A 19,777-nucleotide genomic window follows, 5' to 3' on the forward strand; every position below is an offset into this window, starting at 1 on the left:
TATTTTCCCTATCCATTAATTGTGTAATAGATGTTAGATCTGTTACTAGGCCCTATAACCCAGGATTTGCTTGATTTGTATATCCAGAGCAAGTTACACTTGTTATTTACTTTCTTTACTCACTTCAGTTTTCACTCACTGAATTATATTCTAATTAACATAAAACATAACAAATTATTGACCGTCTAACAACAGACCTATCGTTCAGTCACCTAATTTGGCGGCGCAGAAAAACAAAGGGGAAAGAACAAAAGGGAAGAAAGAATAAGAAAAGGTCAAAGGTCTGGAGAACTTTCAACAAGAAGTGAGGAGCTAGAAAAATGAGAGTGAATGATTGAGATTATACTTTGCTAATTTATTTTACTTTATGTAACTAGGTTGGTTGACTTAACTTAAGATCTAGATTCAGATTCTAGAATGACTGGCACAATTTCAAACTTAATTTCACACTCATGAGTCAATTGGAAATAGCACAGCAAAGACTGAAAGAGTAATGATATGATCATTCATAGACAACACTAACCTTGAGTGTGTATGGCTATACACACATGTATGTGCATGAATAGTAGTGATACAGTCACATATATCTGCACACACACTACTGTACTGTGTACTGTCAGTGCAGCACCAGGGATGGGACTACACAAATCACAATGCAATGAACCATCAAACAATCAAAAAACAATCATAAAAATCTTCCTTGTCCAGTAACATCCAATCCTGCTGACAACGCCAATGAAAGGGGTAGAATACCTGAACAAGAACCAGACTTCAGACAGGATTTTTAGAGTCACACAACATTAAAAGGCTTTATTCTATAGATAACTCATAACCAAGACCATAGCTTTAGCAGCTTTCCCAAAAGTCGCACTCCCCTCCCTTACATGTATCAAGCAGTCCTCAGTAATATATATGAAAGCTAGCTTTTAGTGCAAACAATACTGTGTATGTCTGTAAACCCTTACAGTGTTTGTCGACATGGATATGCGATTGCAACTTTGGTTTGGTCGAACTACCGTATCAGAGAAATTTAGTAACAAACAAGGCATGGCTTGGTAATTATAGTCTTTCTGATAATCTGTACCAGTTCCTCTCTAACTTTTTTAATAAGTTACAAACGCTGACAAACTCACAAAGTAAGTAACAACAGTCAACAGTACAACACTACCGGTACAGTGCCTATAAAAACTCAGGAGCTAGCGCTAGCGAAGCGGGCCGGAGCTGAGCTCCCAGTGTAAACGGTACGGTTCAGTGCCGTACTTCAGCTGACATGGCTGAGGAGGCAGACCCGCTCCGCCGGAGCTGCGGTGGCCTCGGCGGTAAAGAGAGCCCCTTGGTTCTCAATTCTCCGGTCGATCGTCGAGGCCATTAGTTACTGTATGAATGATTCGTTAAAATGTTAAAGGGGAAGTTCTATGGAAGCTTAAAAGTGCCACCGAGATGTTGAGATAATTATCTCGGGAAGTCGACATCTTGATAGCAAAAGATAAGTCATAAGTTAGATGACGAGATCCCAGATCTCATCATGTCGACATCTTTTAGAAGAGATGACAAGATCCCGGATCTCATCATGTTGACATCTTGTAGAAGAGATGATGAGATGACAAGATCCCGGATCTCATCATGTTGACATCTTGTAGAAGAGATGATGAGATGACAAGATCCCGGATCTCATCATGTTGACATCTTGTAGAAGAGATGATGAGATGACAAGATCCCTTATTTCATCATGTTGACATCTTTTAGAAGAGATGTTGAGATGACAAGATCCCGGATCTCATCAACATCGTGTTGAAGAGATGATGAGATGACAAGATCCCGGATCTCATCATGATGACATCTTGTAGAAGAGATGATGAGATGACAAGATCCCTGTTCTCATCATGTTGACATCTTTTGTAGAAGAGATGATGAGATGACAAGATCCCGGATCTCATCATGTTGACATCTTGTAGAACAGATGACGAGATGACAAGATCCCGGATCTCATCATGTTGACATCTTGTAGAAGAGATGAGATGACAAGATCCCGAACTCATCATGTTAACATGATGAGATGACAAGATCTTGGATCTCGTCATGTCTACATCTTTAAGAAGAGATGATTAGATGACATGATCATGGATCGAAGATCTTGTCATCTGATCATCTCTTCTACAAGATGTTGACATGATGAGATCCTGGATCTTGTCATCTCTTCTACACGATGTTGACATGATGAGATCCTGGATCTTGTCATCTCATCTCTTCTACACGATGTTGATGAGATCCGGGATCTTGTCATCTCATCATCTCTTCTAAAAGATGACGACATGACGAGATCCAGGATCTTGTCATCTCATCATCTCTTCTAAAAGATGTTGACATGATGAGATCCGGGATCTTGTCATCTCAACATCCATTCTAAAAGATGTTGACATGATGAGATCCGGGATCTTGTCATCTCAACATCCATTCTAAAAGATGTTGACATGATGAGATACGGGATCTTGTCATCTCAACATCTCTTCTAAAAGATGTCGACATGATGAGATTCGGGATCTTGTCATCTCATCATCTCTTCTAAAAGATGTCGACATGATGAGATCTGGGATCTCGTCATCTTATCTTTTGCTATCAAGATGTCGACTTCCCGAGATAATTATCTCAACATCTCGGTGGCACTTTTAAGCTTCCATAGAAGTTCACCCTGACAAAAAGTTTGTTGTTAAAATAACAGAAAAAATAATTGAAAATTTTGCCGAAGGTTTGAGAAAAATTCAAAGAATTAAAAAGTTAATAGAATTTCAATTATTTGATTTGTGACGTCACATGCGAGCACCATTCCTATCCTACGTAGCAAACGGTAAAAAATTATGAAATCTAATTTTCTCAGAAAATTGAAAATGGTTTTTACTGTACCTTTTGTTTATCAATATACAAATCATGTCACACCCGATCATGAATAGAAAACAAAATTAAGTCATCAGAACCATACAAAATTTGAAATTCATGCATTTTATATTACATAACATACATGACATATGGGGCAGCTGCTCGTTTATGACGTCACAAATCCAAAAATTTGAATTCTAATAATGGATTTTCCTCAAACCTTCGGCAATATTTTTAATTATTTTATCTGCTATTTTTACAACAAACTTTTCTTCAGGGTGAACTTCCCCTTTAAAATTGACATGTCGAATCCTTACAACTGGATCGCAAGCTCAATCCGCCTTACAGACCACAGAGTCGCGATGTGTACATTATGCAACGCACATATGCAGTAGTATAGGAGTAAGGGTCATTTTCTTAGTTTATAGCCTACTATGGCAAATAGCAAACGTTTGAGTTGCAGACAGCAAGAGTAGTCAGATTGCAAGATGTTTGGTGTCAAGGCTTATGACTGCCTTGCGATTCATCTTTCATCACTAAGTCGCAGACCAGTCGTAGACCAGCCTGGTCATAAGGAGTGTGGTGGCCTTTAAGGCGGTGCTGCACCATCCCGAGGTTGCTCAATCTCGAGATTTTAGCCCGATCAGCCCTCTTCGCGATTAATCTTGAGATTCAAGAAACCCAGTCTCCACCATCGCAAGAAGAGCGATTCTTGCTCAAGCGAGGCAACAAGCCCGATATTCCAAGCATGCGCACTTTCGATCTTGGACTTTCAACAGCCCGCGCTTTTGAATAACCTCCCGCGATATATCAAGTACATGTACTCTTTTCACTAGCACTTTTGCCGAATTCGACTGGTGTTATGCAACAATCCTCTTAGCTCAGCTGCGCTATAATTATAAGCGAGTGAAGTATTCTTCGTTTAATAAGATGGCGGAGAAGGAGGCAACGACGGGGGGGGGGGGGAGAGAGGAGGAAAGAAATGCTATTTGCTCACATTTTGCAATGGAATAAGATGACACTGCTGTCAGTATTGTTATTGACTATGACCATCGTCGATAATGAGCGCCTCCGACATCGGTCTGGTCTCTCCCAAAATCCGTTCACTGGGGGGACACCATCGTTGCTGATTGGGGAATTGATGAACGCTATTCGCGATAAAGTTGACTTTCGCATGCGTTCACGATCGCGATGTGTTTATGTTTTGACCAAGGCGGAAATGGAACGCGAATTGCATTATGGACTGACGTCATGAATAAATTAACCCAACTCCAATCCCGAGTGCGTCTGCACCTACGAATTAGCGGGATAATTCGTAAAATAGCGCACTATTTTGCAAATAAACCCGAGTTGACTTGGGATTGCAATCTCGAGATTAATCCTACGAACTAGCGTGATAATTGCGTCTGCATTACAATCTCGAGATTTTTCAGATCGGGATAATTTTGCTGGATCAGAAATAGCGGGCTAAGTTGAAAACTCGGGATGGTGCAGACGGCCCTTTAGAGATCAAGACAAAAAAGAACAGCCAGGTGATTAAAAAAAAATAGCTGATGCCTGTGATTGTTGCCTGATGGGAAATATTTTACCAGATTACACAGTTGTGATCCAAAGAGCCTATGGGTGACAGGATTTGGGGCTTGGAATACAAGTTGGCAAAATTAGTCAGAACTTTGTCCAGAACAGCATCGCCTCGAGTTGGTAGATTGACTATCTGCCTCATATCATTTCCAGAGACTAGCTGTTGAATACTCAGGCAGTTGAAATCACCTAGGATGATGAATCCTGCTGACTGATATTTAGTCCTCAGTATGTCCATACACCGTAAAAGGAACTGAATGAGTTCTTCACCATGATCATCGGTGGAGAGTAGACCGCTGCGACACATATACAGTGCACTGAACGGGAAGGTGATGAGGTCTCAACTTGACCCAGGAGACCTCAAGATGACCGGGTTCAGGTAGTCCATCGATGTATTGAGGGTTGAATTGGGGTTTCACATACATGGCCACCCCACCCCCTTCTCGCTCAATTCTATACAAGTTGGTAAATGCTTTGTATCCGTCAATAGAAAAAGAGCTCTCAGGTTGGTCGGCAGTCAGCCAAGTCTCTGTAACAGCACACAAAGCTATTCTTTGCTGATTTAGAATGATGTCTAGTTCAACTAATTTGTTATTAATTGACCGTAAGTTGCAAAGAAAAACAGTTGGTAGTACAAATTCAGTAGAATTGCGTTCGAAGATGACATGAGTCAAATTCTTTTCATTGACACAGTGTTTGTTTCTTGATTTAGTTTTGTCACGATTTGATGATAATACTTTAATAGTATGACGAATATTTCTACCCCCCATGACGTCCTTGATGCCTTGTTATACCGAAATCACTAATAACAGTTTTTACTTCATTGCTGAGAGGTTCACTGACATTATTACGTAATGCCCGGAGCTTCTCACTTGTATACCTGTGTATCGACACGGGCCGGTCTAGACATGCTTGCGATGAATCCATGCATGACGAATGAAACCACGTACCGGTATCACAGTGCACAGTATGTACTAATGCATAGGCAAATACAAAAAAGTGAAGGCAGGAAACTTGCACATATTTCATCTTAATACAGTCTACTCCATAACAGCATATAAAAGTCAGTTCGATAGATTATCAGGAGTTCAATAATGAAGATGATAATGTTAAAAACAGCATTCAAACTCGAAAACCACTCTTCAAATTGAAGAATTTCAGGGAACACTTTTCTCCCCATCGGCACAGCATGACAGCGCCCTCAATGAAAAATGTTTGACTTGATGACTTTAATTGTGCTTGTCTGTGTCGTGCACTTTCACACATATTTGTTTCATTTACCTTTCTTGCAGAAGATGAATGAGGTGATGAGAAATGTAAAGACTTTCCTTGGATTAGTACAGACTGCCAAGACCGATGCTGCTGCACACTGGAACCAAGAAGCATTCCAAAGGGCCATGAAGTGGGCAGAATACTTTGAAGGGGTAAAAACTAACTTTCAAATACTTTAGTCTCTGTTGTTCGGGTACACAATTAACAAATTCAAGTTTTGTTATGAAATAAAATTTTACATATTTAAAAAGCTCAATTCATTTTGTCATCCCTGTAAAAATATAAACATGTCTCACTTCTCTGGTTTTTAATTTGTAAGCCCAGGCCATACATGAAACTAACAGTTCTGCGGTTGACATTCCATACCAATTTTGATAATAGCTATAGGAAGTGCACACAGATGGAGACAAAAGGTCATGCCTAGGTTTGCCCAATTTAATTTATCTTGTTTTCATACTGATTACCAGGTATTTAATATGTTTTAAGGTCAATTGATTTACCTGTTTGAAAAAAAATATGTTATTTGTCATTAATTACGTAGGTTTACAAGAAACTAGAAACCAAGGTCGACGTGGTGACTAAATTCAATCGAGGTCTTGAGATCATTAGCAGTCAGGCTGGTGCATGCCCTGGACCTAGTCCTGTGACCTTTGCAGATCTAAAACACTCCAAAAGAATGCTCCTAAAGGTAAAATTGAAACCATCTGTAAATAATGTGAGACCTCTCCAAAATGAGGCACCCTTATTACAAAGTTTATCACTATTACTATGGGGCAATGCCATAAAATAATCAACCTTTTTGTACATCCGACCCACATTTTTTCTCAAGTTTTTCTTTACTTCATAAACTGACCAAGTCATAGTCATTTGACAATGACTATTTAAGGAAACAATCACAAGAACTGGCATTTTCACATCAATGGAAAGATTTTAACACCTAGAATGGCATCTAACTCCCCTCTAGTATTAAAACAAAACAAAGTGGCATTATCAAATTAAACCAACGAAACTCCACCAAAATCTGGAAGTTTGCAGTAAAATAATTTTGTGATTGATATTCCCTTTCAGATTTTGCTTCAGAATCCCTACCTTAGTGGAGAGATTTATTCTTTGGTACTGGATAGCTATACAGTTCTACCGACCCCTGATGGATTAGGAGGATCAGAAATGCTTCTTCAGGTTGGCCATCTTTTTATTTCGATTGACCACGTTTTTAATTATTGGCACAGTGTCTATTTTTACCCTCCCCTTCTTATCTCTATTGGGAATATAGAAAAAAGGGATTTCTCATAAACGGTGATGCTGAACACTATTTGAATAGTGTTGACGAGCAATTGTTTTTAGATTTTTTTATTTTTTTTTTAATCTGACATGATTTTACATGGAACCAAACATTGTGATAATGTACAGTACTGTTGGCTCTCAACAAGTATTTCAAGAAACTTTATTTAAATTTATAGGAGATGGTAGCTCCCGAGGTTGTACTTCAGTCATGGGTGATGCACAATTGCCTGCTTCATAGCATCTTTTACCTCACCTTGAGGGTTTTCATGTAGCTGTTGGTGAGTTAAGTGTGACTTCAAGAACGACTGGTGTTCCTTTTTTATACGCTAAACCATTGCCAATGAACATTTCGGTGTATACCATTTACCACAAGATAGATCACCAGTCATTCTTAAAGTCACTCTTACGAACAGCTGTATGAAACACCAGCCCGATTGAAGATTTCTGTTGACAATATCTGTTAATGTTTGGAGCAATGCTGATGAACAATTTTTTTCAAAGCCAAAGATGTTGTTATTGGGTCCAAAATCAGAATGCAGGAAGAATTAGACCTTGCTTTACAAATATTCTTTCATCTCATCATCTTCAGTGGCACTATCAAATTCAGCAATAGAAGCATTAAAACTCTCAGAACTTGAACAGACATTTCTTACACAGCTCAACTCACCCTATGGTTTCTTGAACCACAGACCTTTTTGCTCTCAGAGGGGGATGTTTCACGAAGAGTGAAGTGGGATTTGGAAATGTGCTTATCTAGTGTAGCGCTTATCACATTATGAATAACGTCTCTCTGTGCATCCAAAGGACTTGGATATTATTATCCCGGCTTGATCTCAAGCAGTCTTCCAGTGCTCGGTGCATTTCAAGGAATAAATTCCTGCCAGGTACCCATTCACCTCAACTGGGTTGAGTGCAGCACAAAGTGGTTAAAGAAATAAGGCCTGGGTCAAAACAAGTGGAGTATCGTATTCCATCCGATGTGTGCGGGTACCGTTTTTTGTTTTTTCCATTCCAGTATTCAAATAAGACAATGTACTACATAACAAATAATTTAATATGTTCTTCTAAATATCTTAACATAATTATCAAGTATGTTTTAGTCAGTTTTACCAATCATAACCCAGGTTTCTTTTGTTACATTTCAGGACCACCAAGAAAAATATGATGAGAAGACGGGGAAACATTGCAGATGTTTACGTGGCCATCTTGTTTTCTTTGTTAGTAGCTAAGCTATGAGACGCATGTAGAGGGTAGACTTATATGCGTCTCATAGTTTAGCTACTAACAAAGACAACAAAATGGCCACGTAACCATCAGCAAGTTTTTTTCCCATCTTTTCATAATATTTTTCTAGTTTTTCTATAAATGTTTGTTTTAAAATGAAATCAATATCGTATAAATTCCTCTATCGGGATACCAGATTCAGACTAGCGCAACACCGGCGATTCCGGAACAAAAAATTCTGACATGACTCAGGCCTAGCTTAAATGCTTACATGCACATGATGTACAATGCATGATCTTTTTAATGCTCATTAGTGTACGTCCTCCAATAGCATAACTTGATCAATGCGGTGATGCCTAGTTTTATACTGCAAGCATCCGGCAATTTAAGTGTGAATGCAAGTCACTCTTGTGAAATGCCCCCTGATCCAAGGTTCTTTTGTCGGTAACCACAGAGTGTTTTTTCATCTTTAGGATGCAGTAGAGTGTGCCCATGCCAAGGCAAGAAGAGAATCCCTTCTCAGGATCAAAGCTCTCACTTCACAAGCCCTAGCAAGGATGAACGAAAGATCGTATACAGGTAATTGACCACTGCACACTTCTCTTCCAAACCAAGCCCACCCTAATCAGACGCCAATCCAGAGTCTGACTTTTACAAGGTGTGAAATTCCCTGAAAAAAAAGGAAGAAAAAAAATCACTTATACATGAAGAGCATTCCATCTCCTAAAAATTTGACAAGCAGAAAAAAAGGTTTTTGCTCCCACATGATGGTATTTTACAGGATGCGCGATGAAGGCATTCTATGCGGTGCGCCATTCTGTTTTCAAATTTTATCCATGATTCCTAATAATAAAATGGAAGTAAAGACTATAAATCCTTATTTCATAAAACTTCCATATGATGGTTATCAAGTATCAGCAAATGAATGGATGTAATTTCAGTTCACCAGGTGAATGTTAACTAATTTAGGGGTCAATGGACTGATGCCAACTTTGAAAAAAAAACTGGGATTTCAAGTTTTTGAAGATCTATAATTTTGAAATTATCATTCAAGATATCGTATTAAAACTTGGATATACTGTTTAACAAGTATCAGACATAATATGAGTATAATTTCAGGTGTGTATCATTTCAGATCACTGAACGTGAATGGTACTCATATGAGATAGTTATTGAATCACAAATAAGAAACGAAATACAAGTTTACTTGTCAAGGTCAACAACTTATGATTTTACAATGAATTGATGTTTCTTCTCTCTGGAAAAATATTCCCCTAAAAAAATTCACCTTGCTGGATCTGGATGTATAAGATGCAGGGCCCTCCAGGCATAAACGCATAGGGTACTTGACCTAAATTTGGCTTGGACGAACAGGTGCAATACACCGGATGAAGACCCTACTCTGACGAATAGTGTATTGGTTTTAATGTGCATAGGTTGTGACTCTCCTATACACGGGACCAACATTGCATGTTATTTTCAAAGTCAGCGCTGCTGCTATAATGTTGATGTGCGTAATGCAGGTGGGACTGCCAGAGGCATTCCACTTGTTTTCTCTACAAATTATATGAAGAGCTTGATTCCAAAAGGGGCTAAATCCAGTTTTGACCAATATTGATTTTTTTTTATATAAATATATGTATCTTTAATAGGCATTGGGAATCAAATGCACCACATCGCATTTGAAAAAAAAATGGGAAGATTGGTAAAAATTGATTGCAGTTTTGAGTTTTATTCCAAAAGGAGCTGAACCTTAAAAAGTTTTATTCCAAAATCCACTACTGAGTCATTTAAAATTAATTAATTTTACCACTGTACATAATATATATTCAAATTTGTAGGTACATGCTGTGGATAGAGGTTCAAACCATCCCTGCAAACTTTGATAAGAATAACATAAGTTTACTATTTAGAATGTTTATTTTTGTTTATTTAGCTCCTTCAACATTGAAAAGTCAAAAAATGAAATATTTTGTTTCTTTTTAATAAATTTGAATGGATGGACATCAGATGATGAGGTTTTATTCCAAAAGGAGCTAAATTCATGAAAAAATAAAATTTGAAACGATTCTTAAAAATTAATATTGAATGAAAGATTTTTAAAAAATATGATTTGATTCTATGATAGCACTATCATTACCTGTATTGATCAAATTGAAACAGCTTTGGATATGGGAAAGTGGTGAATTAAAGTAACCCTGATTTACAGAAAAACAGTGGATTTAGCTCCTTTTGGAATAAAACTCTCCATATATTCTTTTTTTTTGAAGGGTGGGGGAGCAGGGTGGGTCATGAAGACAAAACTTATTTTTACACACCCGTCCTAGACAGGACATATTTCTATTTTGAGAGAACCTTCCTGGTGACTTACAGTATTGTTGGTTTTTGGTGTAGCGAGTCACATTAATGTCGGTAGCAAAACAAATCCACGTTGTAATATCTGAGTGTCTTTGCATCTTTTCGTACAGGTGATGTTGTAAATTTTGATAGTGCAACCGATGTCGGAATCCAAACAGATGCTTGTGTTCTCCAACAACATCTCCTACATCATCTGTCAAAGAACCCTTCATCGCAAAGGTACAAGGGGAAACCCTTTGTCAATATGCCATATACAGTAGTGCTAAAAAGTTAGTGAACCCCATCAGAAAATGCACTCCCCCATGCAGAGTGAATGTAGACAACAAGACCACAATTTTAAGCGAGCCCACAGAAACTAACTTTATTAAATGTAATATTTCATCACCTGACTCCACAATTCAGTACCTAAAATATGGCAGAATTTGAACACTTAAATATGTTGATTTTCTGATGGGGTTCACTAACATTTTAGCACCACTGTACACAAATTCTGCAGCTCCAGTCACATACAGACCTCCCCGAATCATGCGTGCATTGCTGTGTACATCCTTGAGGATCTTTGTTATTTTTGACTGGGGACTACCATTTACATACAGCGTTCTCGCCAGTGTATAATACACATGGTTCAAACACCATGCGTGCGGAAATGGAGACCAAGTGGAACCATGCGTAAAATTTCAGCGACATGCGTGGAAAAATTAAATGGAAATATTCAGAAAAAAATAATACACTCCATGAACTCATCTTAGTGATATCAACTTCATTTATCGGTTGCGCCGAAGTCCCACCAACTTAAAGGTAAATGCTTAGTTTTGGTAACGATATCAAAATGAGTTCGTACAGAATCCAATGAAATGACCACTAAAGTGTCTGTTTGTATAAATAAAACGCATGTGCCAAAGGATTCTGGAAGAAATTGTGTAATTGCTGAGAAATCAGCAAATAAGCACGGGATTCGGGTAGGGCGTTGGGCCCGACGCCCTAAGCAATAATTATACATTGTCCCACGTGCGCTTATCTGTGTTGGGATTTTCGGTGTGAACATTTTTCAGCGTAGATTTCAAGATTTCACAAAGTCCAGTTAATGTAACTGTACCAGATCTAGATCCTCGATGATATACTGGCAATTAAGCCTTGTTTTACAGACTTTCTCATGAAATCAGTGTTAACTGCAACTACTGGAATTTCTCTTTAAGACCTCTTACAGGCCTACTACAGCTAGGAAAGTGGCAAGGCGCCCAGCTAGCTCGCGGCTGCTATTGTGGGCATATGACGGCACGGTACGGTCGTTCTGTTGCCTATTCCCCCGTTTGCCCCGCACATCACATCGGCTATGCTCCATGGTGAAACGTCAGATCACAGACTCACACAAAACTTACATGTCGATCTACACGCCATTACGTTGTTTGGTGTTGGAACACACAGTCGTAAATCACTAGGAAGTGTCCGTGATATATTTTGCATTTGTGTATGTGCACGAAAGCCATGCGCTCAGCTAGCTCAGCGAATTAAGTTGGATGACGCGTCTCGACTCTATTGACCAACTCCATTACATATCACATGACCCTCAATCATGAACGCTGTTTTGTTCCGAAGTTGAATGCATTTCGTGATTTCCCTTTTCTCGAAAATATTTACAATTCATAAGCTGGAAAGCTGCACTTCTCTTTCTTTGGACTGAACGGCAAGTATCTGTGCATTTATGTGCATTTGTGTGGGCTTAAAAATACGCCACAATGGGGCTTCCTTAGCGTCTCTATTTGATGAAAAGGCCGTCGCTTCCGCGCTCCGCAAGGGAGGGGTGAACCCCCCTCCCGCACCCACCCCCCAGGAGTGGCAGCACAAGTCCCCGACATGGGTGAATTTTTTTCTGGCGAGAACGCTGTGTGTATATGTATATTTTATCCATTGTTCCTGTGTTATTGTATGTATGTATTGCAGTGTCTGTAAATATTGCGGTAGTATCTTTGTGAATGTGAAATACCAATCAAATTAAACTATGATAATTTGAGCTCCAAAGCCCTGCCTGAATATTGGTTGATGGACGTGCTACCTCAGCTCAGAATGAATTAACCTTTTTCACTTCTGCGATTGATGTTTTTCCTCTTCAGCAATGTCTGCTCTCATATTTGTTAAATAAAATATAAATTGTCATTCTGTCTTGAGCTCTTATAGGATATAGATTAGAGTGTGACGAAACCAGAAAAGCAATAGAAATCCATGTAACAATACCTATGTATCTGGGATTGAGCAGCCTGTTATCTTCTATCATACAACGCCTACTTAGCTTGTTGTATATGAGCAAATGGTAGGCTGAATGTCAAATATTTGTACTGTTGCACATGTACCAGCAAAATGTACCTACCTTCCATATTGTACCGTTGCACAATCGGGAACAAGGTGACGTCACTATGAACATTAGGATTTAGTATTACGCTTAGCAATTGCAGGTGCAATACACGTTTCTAGCTAAAATGTGCATGCACCGCAGATGTGCATTGGAGGTATTTTGCCTTTTGCTTTCAATAATTCTTATATTAATAGATTAACATAGGGAACAAATCGAATATTTGTGTTTTCACTTCTGAGGCGTTATACAACACAAATAGCGAATATTTTTATTTGTGCAATGGTGCGACATTTCGTATTTGGTAAAAGAAAGAGACACTCTATATAGAGCATCTTTCACCTTATGCGAAATCTCGCACCATGGCACTCAGGCCTTTCACTATTTGTATACGGTACCATCACAATGGATCACAAACTTTTTTTTCATCTATTCAGCTAATTTTGGACAAGGTGGGTGTTTCACAAAGTTGTTAATGAGTTATGAATGATTTTACCAGCGATTGGTGTTCCCTATATTTAGCTAAATGATATACATGTATCTCTGTATGGCTGACTTTCACATAGTCCTTCAAGTCGAACAGGAAAAGTTACAGTTTTTGAAACACCATCGAGGATGGAAAACTATATGATTAAGAGAATTATGAGAATTGCCACCCCCAAAACCACAAATAAGTTGCCCAAAATGAATTTTGGGATTTTCATTGAGCTTTAATAAAAAGCTCATCCTAATCTTCAGAAAACCTGTCAAAATTGATAATTGATGACCCGCACAAACCTTTGATTCAAAGTGGAAGAAATTCAGGGAGAGTTTCAAAACACAAGGAGAAAACAGTGTTTGAAGTGCGGGCTTCACTTAAGCATGAGATGTTGTGTGCACACTGCACAATCTCAATGAAGTTTTCAAGTGGTCCAGGAAAAAAATTGTTCAAGAAACTCTTATAAGTTGACATTATAAAGAAGAAGACTTCCTCTTTAAGATAACTGCTTTCCTAATGTGTCCTTTTTGAAAACCAAATTACAATTTGGGTAATTTGCAGAGAACCTCTCCTGTTGACGGATTGTTGGTTTTGGGGTGGCTGGTACATATGAGGTGTAATAATCTCAGTCGGTAGTGTGGGGTTTCTGATTCCGGTGACCTGGGTTTGGTTCCCAGGGGTGCGCTATTGCCCTTTAGTAAGGCATTTATCCTCATTACCCTCGGAGAGGCCCTTTAGTTCTGGTTGCTTGCTTACAAGCATTCATGCATTCTTAGCGGGTAAAAAATCACCACCATTTACCATATGTAGGAATGCATTTCTATTTGTTTGACTGAAAATACATATATACAAATGCCCCAGAGTTATGAATTGGAAAGTAACTATCTTCTTTCACCTTCCTTGTTCTTTTGCAGCACTCTTGATTACTTACATGATAAATTGGAGGAGATGGCTCAAAAGCCCAATGGAATGGTAAGGACCACAAGGCAGGTCATGGGAAGGGGGCAGAGTGGCGCTGCCCCTTATTGCGGATGAATAAGGGTGGGGGAGATTAATATAAAGAAGAAAAAAAGAAGAACAAAGACAAGAGGAGGAAAGAAAGTGAATGAAATATGGGTAGGGGAGAACAGAATATGTACATTTTCATGATGCTTTATAAAATTCTATGACAAAATTTTATTTTATGCTATACGTTTGCATTGTTATATAGGCTTAAGAGATACCTTATTTTTTTTATAAAATGAACATGTACCTAAACTTCTCTCTTTATGACTGACTACCCCCTCCAAAGAGAAATTTCTCTTTTATTGATGGAAAAGTTTATTAAATACATGGGTATTCATTATAACAAACTACATTTGAACTTAAAAGAAAAAAAATTGCCAAACATTTAAATCAAATTACTTAATCATTTCTATCAGCTATTGATGAAATTTCCAGCATTTCTCCTCATTGTATATTGGATTTAGATTATATTATTTTCAGCCCAGAGTACCCCTTTAATTCCTGTTGTGTCTTTCTAATATATTTTCCTTACAGTGTGATTATATATTGAATTTTCAGTTATTGAAATTAAGATATGTAAACAACCTCCACATCACTTTCCCAATAAAAAAATAAAGTGATATCATTTGCCAGAGGATCATGCTAAATATTTTTTGCTCTCTCCCTCTTGTTACGCTCTCTCCGCTTCTCTACCACCTCCTCCCCCTATCACTCTTTCTTTCTTTCCCTCTTACTTTGTGTCTTGTTTGTCCATCTATCTTTCTATAATTGTTTTTTGTAGGAAATCATCTCATTTGCCGAGTCTCATCTTCCTTACCAGGGAAACAAAGAAGAGGGGGATTTGCCTGACCTTTCACCTGAAATCCGATGTAAACAGTTACTTACTGAATGGCTACTCAGGAGAGCGAATGCTGCTTCTGCAAGTGATATCAAAGATGACAGGAAACCACCCTAAAGTCATCTAAAGGTGGGCCAAAGATGGATGGAGTTAGAATGAGGATAAGCCATGGCTGATAATGATGATAGTAATGTGGTATTTCTAATGCGCTTGAGACATACAGTGTATGTATTTAAGTTCTTACAGATTTATTTATTATTGGATTCAAGCAGCCATTTTCGCACACAATGTATGCAAATCCTCCACTCCCTGGGGAGTATTTCAGCCAGTCACAATTCAGGCACACACAATACTGGACAAGCTACAACGACGTCCACATCCTGCCAGGTACTCTTTTAGCACCTGGGTGGAGAGTGGCAGTGTAGATTAACGCCTTTCCATAGGATGCCAGGCTGCGGTGGGATTTGAACACCCGACCTGATTAGAAAGCGAGAGTCAGAACCACTACACCACGGGTTTGATGGAGTAAGAGAGAAGTGCAATCACATATTTTGTATTGTAAAATGCACTATTTATGATAGCGCTTTAAAATATGAAGTTTCTTAGGGCTGCGTAGTATCACCCCCGCTTAAGCACGGCTACCCTGATCGGGTGCTCGAGCATTCAAGGAATTCCATGATACCGGGTACCCATTTACTGCACCTCGATGGAGAGTGGCCAATTTGATAAACGCCTTGCCAAAGAATGCCAGTGTCATGTTGGGATTTGAACCCCGGACTGGTTGGTTCAAAGTCTGGAGACTTATCCAGTGAACCACCCGACCTCTATGTAATGATTTGATGAAAGCAGTCCTCAAGAGCTTGGTTTATGTAGCATCATATCACCAAATGTTACGTCATGATATTACTGGTGAACGTGCTATTCTCTCACAAAGTATATTACGGCAGTGTAGATTGTGTTGGCATGTTTACAACAGGAACATTTTTTTTCAATGTTTGCATCGACAACAGGCAAAAAAAAAGTTTTTGTTTTGTGGGTTTTTTCATAAACTGCATATATCTGCAGTGAATAGGGATTTTCCAGGGCTCTTTTGAGAATTTTAGGGGTGAAATTGCCCTGAGCCCCTTTTATAAGTTTTCCCTGATCTACAACCAGGGCCACATTTTCTATTATCTTTGACACATTTACAAAGCCTATTTGTAAAGTTGGTTTTAGAACAAGCACAGCCTTGAGTAAGGTATATAACATTTTCTCTTATATAATTAATGCTTTTTTCTACTGTATCAGAAATGATATTGACCTTGTTCTTACCATCTTGCTTTGTTGCATCATATCCATAAAGAGAAATGTTTGGGTATATAAAAAAATTGAGAATTGACTTCATCCCATACTATTGATACCCAACAACTCTTTAACCAATGTAGTTTCAAAGCTGAATTAGAAGACAACAGATCATCTTCATGTTCACCCTTCCATGAAGCTTAATGTACTATATCAAGAGCTTTATGATGCCTTGATATAACATCAGAATCATTAATATACTATTGTACAAATAATAGAATTGAAATTATGAAGGCGAGAATTTTTACATTTTAATATATGCATTATATAATATGTGATAAAAACACATTAAGCCATGATCTGAATGAGCATTCCATTCGGTTTGAGCCAAGTGACCTTGTGTACTACTGCAGCATCCAGCTTATAAACTACACTTTTGAAAATCAATATTAAGAAGGTAAGCTTTCCTGTATGTGCAGAATATAAAACAAAATCACAACCTGATGTGATGTATAAAACCTGCAGACTCATCCGAATATTTAAGAGTTCACTATTTAAACATGCCAAATCTGATTTATACATGTAGTCACGTGCATACTGAAAAGAATTTGATCAAGATACTCTTCACCCCAGCTCGAGCACAATATTGCACTCATCTTAATGAGTACATAAGGCCTCCAGGGGTTATATGTCCTGGGCAAGTATCTCCAGCCCATTTCCAAGTTTGGTTTATTGGCTTCATTTCCTGTTTGATAGTTTCTTATGGTAGGCCCCTCTTTCAATAGTGTCAAAAGTTTTGCTTAAGTCTAAAAAAAAACTCCAATGGTATGAAGTTTATTATTAAATACATCAATCAAATAATCATCAAGATATGTTTGCCCGCTAGTCTACTTCGGTCTCCCATCTAACTTCACGACTTTTCCTATGCGACGCAAACTTAACGATGATTGCTCGTGGCTTGTTATCGTCCAAGGTGGTTTCCTTGGTTGGGCCAACACAGGACTGCGATCAATGTCATCTTTGCACAGGTTCATCTACAACTTATCCGTTGCGAGCTTAATGATGACGTCATCTGTACTCTCTCCAAGTGATTCTTTGATGCCAGGGAAACGAAGGTAATTTCTCTGAGAATACTGTTCCAGACTATCGAGATGACGGGTCAGGGTATCTGTTCAAGTTTCCAGTTGGGATCGAAGAGACTCGATTTCTGTGCTTTTTTATTTTTATCTTACTTCCAAATTGAAGATACGGTCCTCTTGAGCTTAAGTTCTTCCTTAATATCTAACAGCTGTTTGTTGATGTGGCCAGCCACAACACTTACAAATGGTATCAAAAAAGTGCAAAAAAATAAAGATGGAAAGATACATTTTGAGGTGTCCATATTGCACAGTGACATGTTTATTACCAAAGTGCAAGGGAATTTCTGTCATATCTATATCACGATCAATAGAATATATATGAGAATATTACTGCATGGAGTACCATGTATATGCAACCAAATCTGTGAGTCGCTTTCTTCATGATTATGGACAATATTATGGTGATCAGTGCCTTGCTCACCAGTTGAAACATTTGTCTGCTGACGAGAATGCTCAATTCCTCCATAAATCCTTTAGAAGTAATGAAAACTTGACTGCTACTTATTTCATTTTCATTTTCCCCAATAAAGTGATTTGACAAATGGCGGCATAAGCTGTGTTTGTTCTGGCGAACTTTAAGAAAATTATTCCATTGGTTTGGAAGAGGACCTTTGTCCTCTAGTGACTTTTAATAGTAACATTCTTCTTCGGTTTGATCTCTTCTGCTACGTTCTACAACTTTTGGTGAAATATCCTGTGCTCCTTACTTGATTGAAGAGGCTCCTGATTTCTTTTATATTAAAGAAAGAAGAGCACACCCATCCTAGCTCCCAGAAATTGTGCATATTTGTCAAATGTTTTCAGATTTCTTAAGGGAGAGCTATATGTTATATTCATACCTTCTACATTCGCACATCTTTTGGACACAAACTTGAAAGATAAGGATAAGGCCCGCACCGGAAGTGATTGAGTCCTGGAAGTGGCAAGAAATCTCCGCTTTGGAAGCCACTCTTCTCTCTTCAGCAGGGACACAGTACATTTTGCATGCAGTGTCCATGCAAGAAGACAGAACGGTGGTGTCGATAGGCTGCACTTCTGCGCGCTGGCTCAACTTGTTAGTCTTCCCAGTACAATTACTCTGGATGAGGATTTCATCCGGTATTCAACGCTTCAGTTCAAAAGCTCACGGGTGATGACTGTCATGCTACTGCACTGACTTTTCAGTAGCACGAGTTCTTCACCCATGAGCTCTTTTACTTCATCCGTTCCCACTCCATCCCCCCACCGCCCCCCCCCTGTTCCCCTTACCTTCCCCGCCCCCAACTGGCCCACTCTCGCCCTCTGCGATATAGCCAGATCCGGGTTCTTGCGTATTGGCGATAGCAAGAATTGGAATTCTCTTTTTACAGTTGAATCATTGAAAATGCTGGTCTTACAGAAAGATTCACATGAATCTCTACTTATTTCCCTATGTGACATAAGACTGTTTTTTTGTGCTGCGGTAGTTTGAAATATTTGACACCTGCTAATACTGATTTAGATTTAAAGCTAGGTGTTATTGTGATATCTTATGATTTTACAAAGATGTATCTCTTTGCAACATACATCACTATATTCAAGAGGATTTCATTGGCAGATTTGCCCTCAGATAGAAATAAATATCCTCATGTAACTGCCTCCTTAGATATGTTGTGTTTAGGAACCTAAAAATCACTTTTACTCTGAATATTAATATCTGGAAAAGTGGGCAATTTTCTGCTAATATTTGCTTTCTTGCATTGGTGATTGTTTGAAGGAGTCTCACCTTAATCATTAATTATATGATAACTCCATACTTCAGATGAATTCCTCAGAAACGTGTTGAGGTTGCTGTGCCATAATGGATGTGCCGTGGTAACTTTGCAAGGAATCTGCCATTACTGCAGCAGAAGAAGCTAGTTTATCAATATTATCTATAGAACCACATGTTAAATATTTGTGAAAGGTCGGGGTTGGATAAAACGCCTGAACCCTGTCGTCGATATCTATAATCTTGAATTCTTTGCAAAAATCTTATGAAAGTGTCATCAGAGTGAGACGGTCCTAATCTATTCATTCTTTCAACAACCTTTGTTGAATGTGAATAACTTTTATTACGTAGTGATAATGATGTGGAA

General features: G+C 38.5%; 1 protein-coding gene across 1 annotated transcript; it reads left to right on the forward strand.

Moving 5' to 3' along the window:
• Positions 1-968: 968 nt before the first annotated feature.
• On the forward strand, positions 969-18,909 carry LOC121406382. The gene is made up of 8 exons (XM_041597433.1): positions 969-1,055; positions 5,748-5,879; positions 6,269-6,415; positions 6,796-6,906; positions 8,709-8,814; positions 10,704-10,812; positions 14,333-14,390; positions 15,205-18,909. The coding sequence occupies exons 2-8, from the start codon at positions 5,751-5,753 to the stop codon at positions 15,376-15,378; spliced, it is 834 nt and encodes a 277-aa protein (XP_041453367.1). The 5' UTR covers positions 969-1,055; positions 5,748-5,750; the 3' UTR covers positions 15,379-18,909.
• Positions 18,910-19,777: the final 868 nt, after the last annotated feature.

The sequence above is a fragment of the Lytechinus variegatus genome, chromosome 1 (genome assembly GCF_018143015.1).
Source record: "Lytechinus variegatus isolate NC3 chromosome 1, Lvar_3.0, whole genome shotgun sequence".
Classification (NCBI taxonomy): domain Eukaryota; kingdom Metazoa; phylum Echinodermata; class Echinoidea; order Temnopleuroida; family Toxopneustidae; genus Lytechinus; species Lytechinus variegatus.